This window comes from Odocoileus virginianus, chromosome 18, assembly GCF_023699985.2.
Source record: "Odocoileus virginianus isolate 20LAN1187 ecotype Illinois chromosome 18, Ovbor_1.2, whole genome shotgun sequence".
In the NCBI taxonomy this organism is placed as follows: domain Eukaryota; kingdom Metazoa; phylum Chordata; class Mammalia; order Artiodactyla; family Cervidae; genus Odocoileus; species Odocoileus virginianus.
Window position 1 is genome coordinate 34,042,780 of NC_069691.1, and position 20,387 is coordinate 34,063,166.

Here is a 20,387-nt window from a genome sequence, read left to right on the forward strand (position 1 = left end):
GACACTGCTAAAAAACACAAAGATTGGGACTTGTAGGTGTTAAAGTAGGACCTGGGAATATGAACTTTTAACAAGCAGAAAGTCCATAAACCACACCTTGAGGGGCATTAAGACCTCACTCAATCTGAAATGTATCTTTAAATTTCCACTGTGAACTTTTTTTGCCATCTATTTTTTTAAAATTGAAGTACAGTTGACAGAATACTGTGTTAGTTTTAGTTGTACAGCACTATTTAGAAACCATTGTTTTATTTGGCTTGTACAATTTTTAAAAATTCCTTCAGGCTGGACATCAATTCTCCATTTTGCCATAGTTTTTACCACTTCCTACCATCTAAATTTGACTTACTCACTTATTTAATTTACTTTCCTGGGCACTGAAGCTGCCAGTGTTTGCTCTGTTTCACAGGCAAAACAAAAATGATTCTGTTAGACATAAGTTGTTGTCATTCAGTCTTTAGTTGCTTAGTCCTGTGCCATTCTTTCGACCTCATATACTATAGCCTGCCAGGCTCCTCTGTCCTCCACTATCTCCCAGACTTTGCTCAGATTCATGCCCATTGAGTTGGTGATGCTATCTAACCATCTCATCCTCTCATGCCCCCTGCTCCTTTTGTCTTCAATCTTTCCTGACATCAAGGTCTTTTCCAGTGAGTCGACGCTTTGCATCACGTGGCCAAAGTATTAGAGCTTCAGCTTCAGTAACAGTTCTTCCAATGAATATTCAGGGTTGATTTCCTTTAAGACTGACTATATATATTCTTTTTCAGATACTTTTCCCTTATAGGTTACTGTAAAATATTGAGTATAATTCCCTGTGCTATACAGTAGGTCCTTGATGGTTATCTATTTTATATATAAAATTGTCTTTATTCATTTGTCTAAGGACATTTAGGTTGCTTACATCCACTGTGAACTTTCAGTTATTCTTGACTATGATGAAACTGGGTAACATAAATCTTCTAATAATTCATAACTATTTTTAGCCATTGCTTCCAACATGTTTCCAAATCTCCACACTGACAGAGTTCTTCACTTGAACAAAGAAGAGAAGCAAATGTCGTTGATCATCCATTCAACTGGCTACTCAGTTCAGGTTCACTATGGAGATCGTTAGAGTTCTTTTGATGTTAAGGTTTCAAGGGCACACAGTATCATGGAGGAGAAAAATCAGTTTATTGAAATGTGACTTAATCAAGGATTTCATGAATGGAAAAAGAACACAAAGTAAATTGAGAATGTGAGTTTATTTGTTACGAAATTAGAAAAATAACAGCAAGAAATATATGACCTCTAATGAAATTAAAGGGATACAGTGGATATATAAAATCATTTAAAGAAATATAAACATACAGTTGCCAAATTGACAATAGTACTTTAGGATCACGCACTTACATTTTTGTGAAACCTGTATACTAGTCCACGCTAAATAAAACTGCTAAATAAAACATTATCAAGGTCAGTCAATAAGGGCTGGAGTTTTGAATATATGCAATGTTAATATGGAGTGGGTTATGAACAACAGGAATTTCTTTGGATATTTTGTTCAGTTTGTGTATTAACTTTGTTCTAGGTCTTAAGAACTGAATTCAAGAAGAAAATGAATTCCTGTTAAAATATATGTGGACATATTTAGGAAAATGCCAATGTTACATAAATGAACAAATTCCTGAAATAATTCACAACTTTTACTCTTTTGTAAGTATCTCTATAAGCCTCATTTTCTCAAATAAGTCTAGAATTCACTTAAGATGACTTGCTAGTAAGGAGCTTTATAATCTCTGATAAGACTGTTGCAGACTTTGAAAAGATTCCAAACATGGCTCCATCAATGAGTAAAGTAAAGTGCCCTTGTTTGCACAGCCAACACCATAATTTGCTCATGTACCTGGATGAATACATTCAGGTACTCTAAGGAATAGCATCCAAGGCACAGGAATTTCAGAAGGTGCTGTTTGCTCTGTATATTTGCTCACAAATTTCTCTCTCTCTCTCTTTTTTTTTAATGCTTTTGAAAGGATGGAATCAAGTACAAATAGCACTTACTCCCAAAGTAAAGTTTTTACATATTCTAGTTAAATAAATTAAGATGGGCAATTTACTTCTAATGTGTTCCTTCCCTAGATGTTGATGTTATTTTCACCTAATAGCACAGAAGAGAAAGGCTCAAAAGCAAAAATGAAATGTAGTCTGTCCTTCCACCCTCTTCTCCCAGGCATAAAAGCACTTAAAAATTTAGATTCATCACATTTCTGTGATTTACTTTCTAATTCATTTACTTTCTTATACAACTAAAGGATTGCAGCTCGACTTTATCTTCTAAAGTTTAGCAGCTTTCTGAGTTCACGTGCTTCTCTCTCTACTTCTCCGTCCCTCCATCCAAGCCTCTCTACTTCTCCGTCCCTCCATCGGTTGCTTCAGTGGATACAAATAAGCACTATGACATGCCAGTACTCTTCCAGCACTGGCTGGGGATGCGAGGTGAGAAGATACAATTCTTGCTCTCTTGGAGGCTAACAGCCTAGTTAGGGGTCAGAGAAGTAAACAACCATTACAATAATGTGTGGGATCGGCCCAAGACAGGGGCAGCGTAGGAGGAGGAGAGTGAGTTGAGTGGAAACACCTGGCGAGATGCCTAACCTTGTCCTGGGAGAAGGAAGGTCAATTAAAGTTTCTTGGAGATTCTCCTTAGGTCGTTGTCAATTTTGGACCACTTCTGACTTTCAGCTCCAAATAGAATCAGTATTCCTTGCTTTTTATGACAATATTTTTTTTTTAACATTCCCTTGACCTTCTGAAGGGATTTTTCATATATTCCAGTCACCATTCAATTGGCCAATTTTAACCTATTCATCTTTAACAGCTATAGTGTTGTACCATTGAGATGTGAGGCTTTCTCTGTTACAACAGTTACTATTACCCATCCCGTGATCCTGATTCATGACAGCTGTGGGATTCCCATGTATACCTCTGAGGCTGAATGCTGTGAAAAGCCCAGATGAGGTGTGGGAAGAGGCCTATACCTTTCCTCCATTACCGGCCATGGATCAAGGTAACAACTTGCATTTCTTACTTACCTTACCTTCGTTCTAAATTTCTTACTGTGTCCCATATTTATGTCTTGTCTTTGAAAAATTTAAATATGCAATTTAAAGAGGAAAAAACATGGCCAAGAAATTTTGCTACAGGAAGTAGACACCATGAATCCCAACAATAATTTCCTCTATCAAGCATATTTGTGTATCATGTTCTACTAAGAGCTCTGTGCTGAAAAGCCCAGGGGCATATGTGATAAAGTTAGATGAGGCAGGATAAAAAAGGACGCTGAATTGTTTCTGAATTTTGTCAAGGCCTGTAGTACCTTGTCTATGTAGCTAGTTTGATTTCTTTCCTTTTTTCCCCATATGTGTGCTGTAATTTATCAGGTTTCATGACTGCTTGCAAGCTGAGAGCCAAAACTGTGGCTATAGCTCTTTACGGAATGTGCATTTGTATTAACTTCATCCTTGGTTCCATTTTAAAGCCATATCCTTGTTTTTCTTTCTCATCTATTTTTTTTCCAGGTGGAAATATCTTTATTATTTTATTTAATTATGAAGTTAATTCATGCTCTAAGTAACAGTACTCAAACAGTGTTGAAAAACAGAGTAGAACCTGAACTATGCCAATAATCCCACCCTGACCCTCATCCCCTGAGAATGTGAATGTTCTCACCTACCTTTAATTAGATATCTTGACATATTTTTTAAACATGTATCTTTACAAGCTGGCTTAAATTCTTCTGGAACATAGTAGTGTACCACTAAATAATGATTTAAAGTGTTTTTAATAGTGCTTCACAATTTACCAAGCACTTTCACAAGCTTTAGCTCATTTAATCTTATAAGCAAAGATCAGTATCTTCTAAAACATGTTCATTTTATCGTTGCCAAAAATCTCTTTGATTTGGCTGAATTTCATTTTCCTGCCAATGCCTTTCTTTTGCCAGTGTATTCAGTTCAGAAAAAACTATAAGCCATACTTCAATTTTTATGTTCACATTCTTCCCAGTGGATACTGAGATCCTTGTTAGTTGCATCTTAGAATAGGAAGAGCAACAGGTAAGACTGTTGGAGCAGTTAGAACAGGTAGAAGTGTGTCTGTCAGTAATTATGGGGTCACAAAGAGTTAGACACGACTAAGTGAGCACACACACACAATTGGGAGTGAAAAGGAACAGTTGCTTTTAAAGTCATATCACCTTTTGGTTTATTCCAATTCTAAGAAAAATTATTTTACTAGAAATTATTTTGCTAATTCATTAGTGAGAAGCGAACAAAATTCTTTGTTTTTGTGTATTCTCACTGTGAGATTTTTTTTTTTCAGAGCTATCCAGAGGCTCTGTGTTGATTTTTCTGATTTTTTTTTTAAAAGCAAAACTCAAGGGGTTGTGTCCACATATACATTGGTATTTCTTTCAGAATGAACCAAATGGAGGTTTAGCTTACACACTGCCTTCTATATATGCCTCTAGTTAAACGGAGGATAACTTACGTCAAAAGAAAGAGGCCAATTTTCCTTCAGTTTAGACACTGATTTCAAGTTAAAAACAAAAGGTGATTATAAATAAGCAGACACTCTTAATACCGAGTCATAGGCAACAACTGAAAAGTGGAATGTTGTGCATCAGTGACATTACTTTGCTTTTGTTGTGTTTGCTAAGGTGCTCTTATAAGACAAAAAATCCCCAGCACCTGGGACTTACTTTGGAGGTCTTGTGATACCATCAAGGAACCTCAGATGCTAGGTTTGAAGTAAGTACTGTATTTGTTTTACCAACTTTCTTGTATGCCCGGTGTGCATGAAAGCAGAGAGAACGTGGACAGATACTGGGCTGGATGATGTTGCAATTAATCAAAACATACCAAAACACACAAATGGCTTGAATTTTTTAAATGGCATTCTTTTATGTATAAGGCAAACTCCTATAACAAAATGTTGAGTTAGTTGACTTGACAAGTACCTACTAAACCACTGGGGGTTTTCCGGTTGTCTCAGATAGCAAAGGGTCTGCCTGCAGTGCGGGAGACCCAGGTTCTATCTCTGGGTCAGGAAGATCCCTTGGAGAAGGGAATGGTAACCCAGTATTCTTGCCTGGAGAATTCCATGGACAGACAAACCTGGAAGGTTATAGTCCATGGGGTTGCAAAGAGTTGGACACGACTGAGCGACTAACACAACGCTTACTAACCACTGGTGCTTTCTGTATGGTAGTGGAAGTTGCATCTCAAAGCCTGCTTTGTCAGGACTTCAGAGAAATAAGGATTCTGCTCATTGACATACTCTGAAAACGGCTTTGGGAAGCTAGTCATAAATGCAGAATCAGGGTATGTCCTTGCAGTTCCCACTGCTGGGGTTTGCATTAAAATAAGTGTTCAGTACAGTTCATCAAACATTTATAGAGTGCCTGCTGTGTGGTAGGAGTTAAGGATACAAAAATGACTGTGATAGGATATAATGCTTTCAAAGGGCTTAAAAAAATGGAGAATAGATATTTGGGGGATGGAAATTTCTTTCATAAATGTATTTTGCAAACTTTAATTATGAATTTTGACAGAACAAGGATCACATATTTTACTTCTTTTACATATTTTCATAATGGCTGGTACAAAACAGAAACTGAATATCATTGTTGACAGACTAGCGGACTTACGGAAAAATTATTGCCAAGTTCAGGTAAACAGTATCTGAATTCTCCAGAGAAGATGAATGGAATGAAAATGTGTGTTCCTAAATGCAACTTCTTGATTTCTTTATAATCTCTGTTGTCCTTTGCTGTATTATTTGGACAAATCCTTCAACACTGAGAAAGAATGACAATTTTGTGAAAAGGCTATTATTATATAAGATTTTCTGTGTGATAAAACCACACCCAATGGGCCTCACCCAGAGGAGCTTATATATGTTATTAGACACAGGAATGTTAAGTGTGTTAGATTCGGTCCCTGTTGGGCAGTCATATGACGCAAACGGTGACTCTGAAATGAAGCCATAATATATGGTTTAACCTCTTAACAGTTTGTGATGTCATTTTTTATGTGGTAAGAAAAACAAATGCTGTCACATTTTATATTTGAGACTCCTGCAAGCCAACATCAAGAGATTAAGTATGAGCATTACCAACCCAGTGTCATGAATGCAGTCATATGGATGCCAGAAAATCGCCGGGACCACAAACACTCCCCAGTAACTCAGTGTTATAGAATGGAAAGATAAGTCTGCTGATAAGTTATAACCCTCACGAGACACTGCGTTTTTCCCTTAGAAGGAAGCAGAAGTAATCTTAAATATGTCGATTTGAATGTTAATTCATGTAACTCTAGTTCCAGCTAATCTTTATGCCTATAATTTAAAAACACAGAAATAGAGTAGCCAAAATTTAAAGAAAAAAATCTGTGTGTTCATATAAAAGACAAAATTAGAACAGAGATGAAATTGGGGCAGAGTCAGTAAAACCGCTGGTTTCCAGTGTTTACTTTCTTGAAATATAGTTTTGAGTCATTTCTGTGAGATATAAACATACTACTTTATGTTTCCTATCATTTTTTTATTATGCACATAATTTAACAGTTTGTAATAGTTGAAGCCACATGTCTCTATGGACTGGAATATTGTTGAAACAGCCTCACTCAAGTGAGAAGACTTCTAACTGTATAATTCAGGTATGTATATTTTCCTTAAACCAAGTGTGTGACATTCAACTTGTCAAAAATGAACATTTTGCTTGACTGAACAGCTTTGCTCTGTGTTTTGCTTGTCTGCCGAGGCAAATAAAGCCTGACAAGAAGAGCATTTCCAACTAGTTAAAGACCAAGAGGGGAATGAATCAGGATTTGAGCCAGTTACCAGAAAATTCCTTTCTTGCTGAATATTTTATAATGTACATGATACACTAACAAGAAATAATTTAGATAAATCTTAACTGCAGGTGACAGAATGTGTGCCTCTTGATTCCTCCTGCTTCTAAGTATTTAGTGAATTTCTTTTTATCATATGCTTTCTATCATAAGGAAGTATATAATTTTTGTATTGTGGTGGACGTTCTATATATATTGTTCATGTTATTTCTGTTTCCTCCTTATTGGGGAAACTTCAAGATGATGATGAGGAACACAACTGGCTTGGAACCAAACTTCATTTTATTTTTTAAAAGCAGGAAGGGTTGTTGGAATGTTTTATTATCTCTTCAAGAATTATATGGCCTGTGGATCTTTATTTGGAGTTTGCCTAAGAATTTATATAAAGGGGCAGTCCATTCCATTATTGGATTATGCCCATTCACTTAGTCAACCAGTCTTTTTTTTTTTTTTTTTTTTCTGAGTACCTGCTATGTGTTTAGGACATTCATTGGTTCTGGGATAAAGGTGAATAGCATATACAGTTTGTCCTCAAGGACTTTCGGTTTGTTTCTCACTTGATGGCTAAGTTTCCAGGACAGCTGAAACTTAAATAATAAATAAACTGAAACTTAAATAATAAATAAACTGAAAGAGTTTATTCATTTATTAAGTCAACAAATTTCAATTTTTGTCAGACATGATGTATTAGGAGAATTTGAACTGGATAAGCACTGGAATCACAGTGATGAACTTAGAATTTACCATCTAATAGGAGAGGGAAAGACACATTTTATGATCACATTAGTAAAAGTACAGTTATAAATCAGAATAAATTATATGAAGAAAAATAATGCTGATACATGAGTGCATATAATTAAGGAATCCTACCCAGATATGGGAGGGACTTGCCATGAATTATCCTGGAGAAGGAGATTGGGAGGGAAGGGTACAGAGCAAACAAAAGATGTATTCCTAGGAGCAGCACACCAAAGTCTGAGGAACAGCCAAGAATGAAGGAATGATCCACCATTCCTTTGGTTTTATAGGGACAAGTAGGATAGAGGACCAGTCAATGTTCATTGGACATGACGGCATGAAAGGAACTGGTGACTGGAACAGGTTCCATTTTTCTAGAGTGAGGGTGGCAAGTTCTGACTGGAATGGATTGTTGATTAAATAGGGAGAAAACAAGAAAGGGCATAAATGAAACCCTCAAGAAGTATGGTTATGAAGCAAAGATCTCAGGTGGTTGAAGGAGAGTAATTCGTTTCTTTGTTTATATATGGTAGAGGCTGGACCAGGTTTGAGTAGTGAAACGTTGGAGAGAGTTACAGGGTGTTGCTGACCATACAGTAGAAAGAGGGGACATTTGTAGTGGGTTTCCTCACTCGTTGAAGGGAAGGAGCGATTAGACCCAGAGCCCTGTGGAGGGACTGCATTAAGAGAAGAAACGAGAGGATCTTGTGGGTCTAAGTAGATTTGGCGGGAAAAGGTAAAAGTAGAAGTTGTTCCCATTCAACTGATGCAGTTTTCTCTGTAAAGTTGGAGCTCTGCATTATCTGTAGAAAGGGAGGAGATGAATGAGGAACTGAAGGTTTGGGGAACGTTTGAAATAGTCATTGTAGGCAATGAAATAGAAAAAGAAGTGAAAGGACCAGGAGGATTGATGGGCAATGTTGAGGGTCCATTTGAGGTGGGTGAAGATGGAGCTATGGTAGCTAACATTTATCTGTTGTATTCTGTGGCTTTCCCCTGCAGTGCTGGGCTCCTGGAGGGCAGGCATTGAGATAATGGATAACTGAGTTTGTTTTGAGTTAAGATATGAAGAAAAGACCAAGAAGCAAGGGTGTGTAGGGTATTGAAAGATCATTATGGAAATGATGGACCCCAGGGGTGGGGTGGGGGGGAAGTATGCTGGATAAAAAGGGACAGAAGAAAAGAGAGGGCTGAAGAAAGGATTGGGACATAGTGAGGAGTCAGTGGAATAGAAGTGCCCTGACATCAACAGGCAGACTCAGAGTCAAGCTCAGAATCAAGTATTCTAAGACTCCAATAATGTTCCAATAAAATGATTCTTTAAGAGCTCTGACTTGTGATGCCAAAACACATCTGCTGCAAGCCTCCGATGAAAGGGCTTGTAGTCCAGAGCAGACGCTCTGGAAAGACTGGGACTGGAGTGAGATGAAGAACTATTAATGGTGGCTAGGGTCTTCTAATACTCCATGTGTATTCTAGTACCTGAAGAATGTGACATTTTTAGTTCCTGTGTTACACTGAGGTCATTAAGTTGTTAAGGAAAAACATCTGTTTTAAAGCATCCTCCCTATATTTTAGGCAGTATCAAGGAAACTTGATCTTCCGTGGATACTGAGAATACTTTGTCCCATTTCATTCAGTTATTTCTTAAACTATCGATGTATATTGATTGGAAAATAATCTAGGGACCTACAGATTTTTAAAAAACTATTTTGTTTTGGGGTATAGCCAACTAACAGACACTTGTGATAGTTTAAGGTGAACAGGAAAAGGATTTAGACATACACGTACATATATCCATCTTCCCCCAACTCCCCTCCCATCCAGTGCCACAGAGCTCTGAGCAGAGTCCCATGTGCCGTACAGTAGGTCCCTGTTGGTTATCCATTTCAAATATAGCAGTGTGTGCATGTCCATCCCAAACTCCCTATCCCTTCCCCCTGTAAGATTTTGGAGCAGTGAACAGTCAACAGAATCAGCCTATCTGTTAACATTTGAGTCTGGTCTCAAGCATCTAGTCTCAAGGATTGGGACTTGGACCTCTGGTATGGAGGTGCTCTAAGTGTATATACCATCTTCTCAGGTTATATAGAACAAATAATGCTTTCCTTCTCTATCTGGCTTTCTGAACACACTTTGTTCTCCAGGAGCTGGAATGCATCTCCGGTGATGGAAGCCTTCATCATCTCATAGCTGGTTTAAGGTGGCATCTTCTTAGCTGGTCTCCCTCCTTTTGGACTTTCTACCACCTTTTTACCCTATACTTTACTGCCTTGTTATTTAACTTTAGATCCCTGATCCTTCTGTTACCTCCTTGTTCAAGGAATAGAAGCTCACTCCTCCCTCACCACATTAAGATAGGAATAAATTCAGCTGCCTCTTAAGTGACTTGTGCAAAGCCTCATTCTTTCTAACAGGGGAGAAAGACAATAACCAAGCAAACTAACAGAGGATGTGCTGCATGTAACCACTTTAGTCTCTTCACCCATTTAAAAATAAAAATGTGGCTATTGAACTAGATGGCCAAGCTCTTTGGGGTTTAGGTTTGGGGTTTAGTTGGCTAGTTCAGTTCAGTCGCTCAGTCGTGTCCGACTCTGCGACCCCATGGACTGTAGCATGCCAGGCCTCCCTGTCCATCACTAACTCCTGGAGTTTATTCAAACTCATGTCCATTGATTGAGTCAGTGATACCATCTCATCCTCTGTTGTCCCCTTCTTCTCCCACCTTCAATCTTTCCCAGCACCAGGGTCTTCTCCAGTGAGTTATTTCTTTGTATCAGGTGGCCAAAGTATTGGAGGTTCAACTTCAGCATTACTCCTTCCAATGAACATTCAGGACTGATTTCCTTTAGGATGGACTGGTTGGATCTCCTTGCTGTCCAAGGGATTCTCAAGAGTCTTCTTCAACACCACAGTTCAAAGCATCAATTCTTTGGTGCTCAGCTTTCTTTATAGTCCAAATCTCACATCCATACATGACTACTGGAAAAAACCATAGTTTTGACTAGATGGACCTTTGTTGGCAAAGTAATGTCTCTGCTTTTTAATATGCTGTCTAGGTTGGTCATAACTGTTCTTCCAAGGAGCAAGAATTTCTATTTGGCTAGAAATTAAATTTTAATTTTAATTCTAGTTGGCTAGAATTCCCTTTTAATCCTGAAGTTCAACAGAACTATATTACCTTTCAGGGTCTGCTTCCAATCCTGGTAGCACTGCCACTGTGTTTCAGATTCTCAATGTCAAGTTGGGATAATCTGAACCTATCTGATGGCTATTTGAAGATTTAATTCAGTTACTGTTGCCTACTGCTGCCATTTGGCACACCAGTGTGAGTTCCCTTTATTTTCTAGCCTGTTACCTTAGATCCACCTCTATATTTTACAACCACCACCCCACGAAGCACCGCCTTGACTTTTGCTGTTCAGCCATGTGACTCAAAAAGCCTAGCAAGTCCAGTTATTTGCAATACCTCATGGGAACAGTTTCCTATTTCCAGTTTCTGTGGTCTTTGTTCTTTTATATATATATATAATATTAATATATTAATATTAATTATATAATAATTATATATTTTAAATATTTAAATATTTAAATATATTATTTTATATTATATAATATTTAAATATAATTTATATTATATAATATTTAAATATATAATTTTATATTATTATATAATATTTATATAATTATTGTATATATATTATCTTCCCTCTTTATCAACTCAAGTTGAAAACCTGGCCCCAAATTCCTTTTAAAAAATTTCTAAAGATTTGGGCCTTCCAGCTCTGACTTTCTGGGATTCTAAACTCAAATGAAAATATTCTTTTCTACTTCTGATTTTTTTATTTTGCACCTTGGGAACTCAAATATACACATAACTAGCTCCTTTACCATATACAAGAACAAAATCCCCCTATTCTGGGCACAAATACTCTTGCTGGCACATGTAACATTCACCTCATATGGGCACTTCTGCCTGGAGGACTGTGTGTCTTATTGTCTGCAGTCTGTGTCTGGTCTGTGTAGGCAATTAACATGGGCGAGATCCGAATCTTCCAAATCACTGAAGAGCTACAATGTTTAAGCACAGTGCTTGGCTTTTGGAATATACGGACTGAATGAATAGTTGCTGAGGAGTATGGCCCCATCGTCATCTTATGCCGGGTTCATCCCAATGGGCACACGTGGGAACTTAAGGAAAGTTATCTCACCAGCACTGGGCTGAATCCTCTTATCGTCCGGAGTTCACTGAAGTGGGGCCAGCCCTCCGCCTCTGCTTGCTTCACTGCCGAGGTTCGAGAGGGGTGGAGTGGCCTGGAAGATGGTTAGAAGAAGGGTGGGGGACTTGCTTTCTTACAAAGATGCTTTGGGAGGCTGGCCCTGGAGCGGCAGGTTTTCAGGAACAGATGAGCCTGGGTCTCAGTGGCAAAGAGCTTCAAAAGGGCAAGACGTTTGTTTTTTGTTGTAAGAAAGCTTGGAAGACTCGAGTCTAATTAAGAATGCCGCCCACATTAATTAGAGAAGGGGGCGTCCTGGCCTGCCCCCCAGAAATCCATCCACACAAGATAGCAAGCAAATTCAGTCTCACTCAACCCGTTTCTTGGGCTCCCTATGTGTAATGTGGGCTCCTGGGTCTCTGTGTCCCTACCTAGGTGTTGGGGATCCCAGACCCAGGATGCAAAACAAATTAACTCCACGGGAGAATCTCTCTGCGCGCCCAGAGTTTGGTTCCCCAAACCATTATGTGGGCTCTTGAGATTAAGAAACTCACCCCCGCCAGCCCCCACACAAACTCTTCCCCACTCCCTGAAGGTCTTGCGTGGTTCCCAGGCGGTTGAAGCGCGCGGAGCTCCAGGGAAGACGTACTGGCTCTCCGGACTCGTTCCCGGGAAAGCGCCAGCATCCGGGGAAAGTCTTCGCTTCTCATCCTGCACGCTCCCAGGACAGGCAGGGAGGCATTCCCAACGTGAGCAAGGTGTGCCACGCAAGACTACTCCCCCCCCCCGCCTTTAAAAAGAATAAATAAATAGAACCAGCGCCTAGCTCCGCTCGGGTTTCCCGAAACGCGCACACGGTCGCTGCCGGGGCGGCTGGGTGTCTGCGCTCCCCGCCTTCGTTGGGCTGACACAGGAGGGGAGGAGCAGGAGCCGGAGGGGGTGCTTGGGGGGGGGAGGGGGAGCGCGAACCATTCGGAGCCAAGACAAGCAGCACATTCACAAATAACGCCCCCACCCCCAGCGCACGCGCTCCCATTCAAAGCCGCCGGCTCCACGGCCGCAGGGAGGCTCGGAGCACGCGCGGCCGCTCCAGCTCAGCCCTGCCCCGCAGGCTCACATCCCGCGTCAGCCCGCAGACGCGGAGCCCCGCAGCCCACGCGGGACGCGGCTACCGCTTGCAGGGTGGGGTCTCGTCTAGGGCTCCCCGCCCTCCACGCTGGGGGACCATGGCCCGGCTGGCTGCGCCCCAGCGCTCGGGGCTCCTGGCCCGCATCCTCGGAGGCACCTGGTGCCTGCTCTGCGTCGCCGGACAGGTAGGGTAGTTTGCGCGTCTTGTGTCCCCTCGCCCTCCTGGTAACTTTCTCTTAGGCTGTGCTACTGCGGGAAGTGCTAAATAGCTTGGGGCGCGCGCTCTCTGGCCAGGGACTGTCCTAGGGTTGCGCTGCCACCCGAGCTGGGACAGGTGGCGCGGGGTTGGGGCTAAGGCGGCCCCTCGCGGCAATCTCGGAGCTGGCGGCATCAGCCCCTGAGCTGAGTCTCTGCCCAGCCTCCTGGGGCCGCGTCCCGGCTTCCCGCCACGCCCTGGTCCTGCCTCCAGCTGGGCAGAGTCGAGGCGAAGAGGTGGCGCCTGAGTCTGGGTGCGGCCCTGTCCCAGGGAGCCCGCGACCCCGCAACCCTTCTGTACAGTCAGTCCTTCAAAAGCCCTTCTCTCTCTCTCTCGGCGGAGGCTGAGGCGGCTCTGGGAAGGCTCGGACGCTGGGACCCTCCTCATTTCTGTTCTTCCTCGGGCCCAGTAAACTTCTGACATTGTCACCTTAGGGCCACCCGCGTCCGGTTGAGTCGGGGGCGGTTGTAAGGTGTGCAGATGGCAGACCAGGTGGGCTCATGATGCTCTGCAGTGGAGAATAGGTGGTCGTGGTGGCTGGTGCAGGGGTGCTCGCCCTCACCACGCCCCCTTCACATACTCCTAGAGTTTTCTCCCAAGCCAGATGGGTTGTAGGAACTGATTTCTCTTGACTGGGTGGGCTCTGGCCCCGAGGCAGAGCAGAAGAGCCCTGGAAGGGTGTCTAATTCAGTTGGCTTGGCTCTGGGTTATTACAGCAAAGACCCTGGAGAGAGCTGCTTTGGGGAAGGGGGCGTGGGTCATTCATACCCCGTGGTGCGTGTGGTGTCCTTGGCTTTCACAGTTTCCAGAGTCAGGTAACTTTTGATTAAAACTCATGATTTAGGCAGTTTGTACATAATTTAGCCTACATAGATTTGCTTTTCACAGGATTACTTGGGTAATTCTGGGAAAATGCCCAAGTACTCTTGGCCGGAATTATCGCCAGATAGCCTCCCTTTCCTCTGTTTTGCTTATGGAGACTTGTCCAAATCGGGGGATTTCCTTGCTTCGCTTTTAGTTAACAGTTTCTGAAACTTGTTTTCAGATTTCTATTTTAATGATCATTTTGATTGCATTGGTGAACTTTTAGAGGATGAGCAAGGACCAAGAATGAGGGCTAAGAAGGGCCCAGAGCCCAATGGAACCTGACAGGCAGACACTAGGCTAAGAAGTGATAGAGATTTTCAACAGGGAACACCTGCTTAGATTGGAGCCCAGAAAAACCCTTGCAAAACCTTGTCTTAATTATGAGCCAGTTTATTCCCAAAATGCCTTGCTCCACTGGCAGGCCTTCTCAGAGGTGGTTGCATGTTAGGATTGCCTTTGAGAGCTCTAGATACTCCTGGGACCAGGCTCCCACCCCAGCTGAATTGCATCAGCATCCTTGAGGGGTATATGATGATGAGGTGGAACACTGGGGCTTATAAAGCTCCCAGGTGATTATATTATGCAGCTGGGTTGAAAACCATGGTGTCAAAATGACCTGCCTTACAGTGACCTGTTCTAACACAGTCATCAGCCCAAAAGGAAACTCAAGGGAGAACTGTAAAGAGGGCCTAATAGACATGCTAGGGGAGAGAGGGTTAACATGCAATTTCCAGTATTGGCTCTGTCCCTAACTAGCTGTGTCATTTTAGTCAAGGCCCTTAACCTTCTATTTCTTTATCTGTAAAATAAGGGTGTTGGCCTGTGTTCTAGAAGGAACTAACAACACCAGGCAGGTTGGCATCTAACCCAATTCAACACTGAACACCTTGTGTCTTGCTTTAAAATAATCATAAAAGTAGAAATCCTGCCTTATCCTTGATGTTTTGGTAAACTATCTGGTAATATTTGAAACCAGAAAAGATGCTAAAAAATATGCAAAGATGCATGAAGTAGTTTCTTAGACTTGTGTATTTGTTGGTGGTGGTTTTTAAAAATATACTTCAACAGGCTGCCTATTTATATATATCTATTCACACACACACACATATATATACATGTATTTTAAACACTGGACTTGTTTAGACCTATTTCAAGTCGTTTGGTGCCCTCTTGACATTCAGGACAGACTGATTTTCCCAGTGTTACACACCTGTTCCTCCTTACTCTTCTTCTCAACCAACTTTCTTCTGGGTGAAGATGACGAAAGCAGATTTGAGCGTGTGTGTGTGTGTGTGTGTGTGTGTGTGTGTGTGAAGTGGTTTATTGTTTAATTTCAAATGACTTTTTCTTGTTCCACTTGGCAGAGCTGCTATCCACATGTGAGAAGCCTGACTAAACTTGTCAGGGAAGGGTTAGCTGAGGGTTTAAAGTGGTAGATGGGTTCTGTATTCTTGTTGAATGCAGTACACTTTAGATATGTTAATACTTAGGTGTTGGTCAGAAGCAGCTGATCTTGCAACACAATTTAACACTTTTTTTTTAACTACATGAATTTTATACCTTATCTGTGAATTTAACAGACTGGAAACTTGAGGATACTTAGTATCAAATCAAGAAGAAATCAAATCAATAGCCAGTGCCAAAGGATTGGAACACTGTTTGGAGTTTATATTATACATTCTTTAAATGTTTTTTTCTTCAGAGCACTCAGTACATGAAGGCATGACTACTAGACTTATCAAAACTCTCGTATATATTGCACCCATAGTTAAAGGAGGCTCTTTGCTTAAGTGGTTCTGGCTCCCCAAACCGAATTACACCTAAGTTATATTATCAAAGTCCAAAGAACAATTTTAATGCAAATAAAAATTATTCAGAAATTTCAGCATTTCTCCTGTCTTCTCATTGAATTTCTGCTTTCAGGGGTTATTCCTCTTTGGTCCTGATTGAATTACCCTCCTAACCCAATTCTTTTCCTGTGCAACTGGAAGGTAGCTCACTCTTTGGGTTCTTAAGAAACTGATTATTTTACTGATATCAATTTCACTTCATCAGCTGAACTCAAATTCGTCCCATTGCCCAAATTGCTCCCAGGTAAGGAAGTACATAATTAACTGTTTTAACCACTAGAGGTTACCAACTACTTAATGATTTCTACAAGCCATCTGTAGCAATCCACTGTAAAAATAAACAAGGTTGTTGGAGAGGATTGTGGCTAGATCAGCACAAATCCATTACTATTGCTTAAAAATGTCACTTAGTGGCAATTCATGTTCTTATGGTGGCATGCCAGTGATAGCTTATTCAAATACTAACATTGAATACTTTGACTTACTGTGGTATTCTAAATCCTACCCTTGTTAGGAATTTGGTAATGAGGTTAGAAACAGGATGGTTGGAAAGAATTTGTGTTTGCCGGCACCTGACTTTCAACTAAAGACCTTGAAGGAAACATTTTCTTGTCTCTTTTATTGTTCTCTTATATGTTCTTGCTCTTGTTTTATTTTTTATTTTTACTGTGATAATAATTTTTCGTGGTTAAAAAATATTAATAAAGGCTTATAAAGAAATAAAGCAACTTCTTGCCCTGTTTCTTCCCTAACCTTTCTCCTAACATCAGATCCCATGTAACAAAGACAACATTTTTTCCTTTTATTTGTTTTATAGTATTTTGAGTTATATTTGACATACAGCAAGTTGCACATATTTTAAGTATACAGTTTACTAAGTTTGATATATATATACATACACCTGTGACACCTCAGAGTTTCCTCATTACCCTTTTCTTTTTCTTTTTAATTGGAGGCTGATTACTTTACAATACTCTAGTGGGTTTTTTTTTGCCATACTTTGACACGAATCAGCCATGGGTGTACATGTGTTCCCCATCCTGAACCCCCCTCCCACCTTCCTCCCATCCCATCCCTCAGGATCATCCCAGTACACCAGCCCTGAGCACCCTGTCTCATACATCGAACCTGGACTGGCGATCTATTTCACATGTGATAATATACATGTTTCTATGCCATTCTCTCAAATCATCCCACCCTGACTGTGGGAGACCACAGAGTCCAAAAGACTGTTCTATACATCTGGGTCTCTTTTGCTGTCTCGCATATAGGGTCATCATATAGGGTCATCGTTATCATCTTTCTAAATGGTGATCCCTTCCTGCCACCCTTCCTCACACCCTAAATCACCATGCAAATGATGATCTACTTTCTGTCACTGTAATTTGCATTGTAAATGAAATCAGAGTAGATTACCTCTCCCACCTCCTTTTTTTATGATCTGGTCTTTTTTTTCCCTACCACTCTGCATAGTTCTTTTTTTTTTTAGATGATCCGTACTGTGGCATGTTCCCAATAATTTGTTTCTTCCTGTTTCTAAGTAGTGTTACATTGTGTGGAAATATACTTTGTTGTCCATCAGCATTCACCTATTTATGAACTGTGTGTTTCCAGTTTTTGGCTTTACGAAGAAAGTTGCTATAAAGATATGTTTATATGTCTTTGCATGGACCTGTAGTTTTGTTTCAAAAGTGAGATGACTGAATCATTGGTAGGTATATGTTTAACTTTTTAAGAGATTGCCAGTTTTTCAGAAGGTTGCAATATACCATTCCTCTGCATCTTTGCCAGCACCTGCTGAGGTCAGGCTTTGACTTTAGCCTTGCAAATTGGTGTACTAGTAGCTTGTTCTGAGTTCTAATGAGCAGTTCCCTAATGATTGATGATATAGATCATTTTTTTTCATGGTTTTATTTAGAATATTTGTAACGTTTTTGGCAAAATGTATATTCGGATATTTTATCTATTTCTCATTGGGTTTTTTCCTCCTGTTATGAGAATTCTTTATGTATTCTGGCTGTAACTCCTTTATCAGATGCATCATTTGCAAATGTTTTCTCCCAGGCTCTGGCTTGTCTTTTCATTTTCTTGATATGGTATATTGATGGGCAGAAGTTTATAATTTTTATGAAGTTAAATTTATTGTTTATTGGTAAATTGTGGTTTTCCTTTATTCTTAAGATAATAAGATCACACAGGTTTTTTTCCTTAAAAATTTTTATGTCTCACATTCAGTTTATGTGCAATTTTGAGTTAATTTTGTATGTGGTGCAAGATATGGGTCAAAGTTCATTTTTTCATCCATGGATTTTCAGTTGTATTAAGCAAGATTTTTTAAATAGACTCTCCTTTCTCCACTGAATTGCCTTTGCACCTTTGTTAAAAATCAGTTGTCTGTATACATGGGACTATTTTTTAGATTCTTTATTCTGTTCTGGTGAACTGTATTTCTGTTGCTATCCTAGTATCCCATGATCTTGAGTACTGTAGCTTCACAATAAACTTTGAACTGAGGAAGTGTGATTTATCTGACTTTGTCCTGCATTTTCAAGGATGTTGATTTAAATATAATGTATATTATAAATTTTAGAGTGAGTTTATCAACTTGTTTTTTTTAATGCATTCATGGATTTGATTGGGAGTATTTTAATCTATAGATCTATTTTGAATGACATAGTCTGTTAACAATGTTGAGTTTCATGATTCTTGAGCATGATAAACCTCTATCTATTTAGGTCTCTATTTCTCTAAGCAATATGTGGTCATTTTTAGTGTAAAAATCTGACATATTTCTGTCAGATTTATTCTAAATATTTCATATTTTTGATGTTCTTTTAAATGCCACTTTCAAAAAATTTTCATTTCTGATTTTTCCTTGTTAATTTATAAAAAAATTGATTTTTGTGTATTGTTTTTATTTTCTGCAACTTCACATAGTGGTTGTAGCAGTTTTTTGGTATATTCTATCAGATTTTCTACACATATGGTCATGTCATATACAAATAAAAACAGTTATTCTCTCCTGGTTTGAATGTCTTTCATTTTGTTTTCCTGTTTAATAACATTGGCTAGCACCTCCAGTTCACAATTGAATAGAAGTGGGATGAACAGATATCCTTGCTTACTCCCAATCTTAAGGAACAATAATTCAATATTTCACCATTAAGTATGATGTTACATGTAGGTTTTTTAGAAAATGTCTTTTATCAGAATTCATCTTGTTCTTTGTTTACTGAGAGTTTTCTTTTTTTAATCAGAGATGAATGTTGGATTTCTGTCAAGTGCTTTTTCTGCATATACTTATATGACTTTTCCTTTTTAGTTTATTAAAATAGTGAATTATATCGATTGATTTTTGAATGTTAAACCCATTTTGCACTCCTGGGATAAGCTTGATGTGGTGACAATATATTACCCTTTTTCTATATTGTTGGGTTTGATTTACCAAATTTTGGTTATAACTTCCGTGTTTATGTCCATGTAGAATATTGTTCAGTAGTTTTATTTTCTTGCAATGTTATTGTCTGTTTTAGCATCAGGGTTAAAATACTCTTTTCTTTTTATGTTCTGGAAGAAATTGTGTGTGGTTTCTTCCTTAATTGTTCTGTAGAATTCACTGGAGAAACTATCTGGATTTGGAGTTGACTTAGTGTGAAGATTTTTAACTTCAAATTTAAATTCTTAAGTAGATACAGGGCCATTCATGTTATCTATTAATATTACATCTTGAGTTAGGTTTGGTAGTTTGTATCTTTCATGAATTTGTCTCTTTCATTTCAGTTGTTGAATTTATTGGCATTAAGTAATTCATGATGCTCCTTTATTATGTTTTTAATATTAGCACATGGAGTTGTGTCACCTCTCTCATTTCTGATACTGGTTACATATTTATTCTGTACCAGTCTGCTTGAAAGTGGCGATGGTTTAGTTAATAAGTTGTGTCTGACTCTTTTTGACCCCATGGACTGTAGCCTGCCAGGCTCTTCTGCCTGTGGGATTTCTCAGGCAAGAATACTCGAGTATCAATCTGCTTAGTGGCTTAAAAAATTTTATAGGTCTTAAAGAGCCAGCTTTGATTTCTGATTTCCTTTTTACACTAAAAAGGACACATGTTCTGCCTTCTGCTATTTTGCATTTCATAAGTTCTTATTTTTCTAGTTTCTTATGGTATCAAGGTAATGCTGAAGTCATTAATATAAGGCCTTTTGTTGTTGTTTTCCAACAAAGATTTCTAGTAATAAAATTTTTTCTTCAGTGCTATTTTAGTGACATATCGTAAATGTGTTTTCATTTTTCTTCACTTGAAAATACTTTATTTCCCTTTGATTTCCTCTTTGACTCATGGATATTTTGAAATGAATTTTTTAGTTTCTAAATATTTGGAGATTTTCCAGATATACTTGGATTATTTACTTTTAATTTAATTCCAGTATGT

At 39.3% G+C, this 20,387-nt stretch overlaps 1 protein-coding gene across 4 annotated transcripts in view; it reads left to right on the plus strand.

Annotated features, from left to right (window-relative positions):
• Nucleotides 1-12,856: 12,856 nt before the first annotated feature.
• The window catches only part of ADAMTSL1 (ADAMTS like 1), a 1,044,920-nt gene continuing 1,037,389 nt past the window's right edge, over nt 12,857-20,387 (plus strand). For all 4 annotated transcript variants that reach the window (XM_070480552.1, XM_070480554.1, XM_070480555.1 and 1 more), the window contains exon 1: nt 12,857-13,164. In XM_070480552.1, coding sequence (XP_070336653.1) covers nt 13,078-13,164 — 87 coding nt within the window. In that variant the 5' untranslated portion in view covers nt 12,857-13,077. The remainder of the gene's footprint in view (nt 13,165-20,387) is intronic.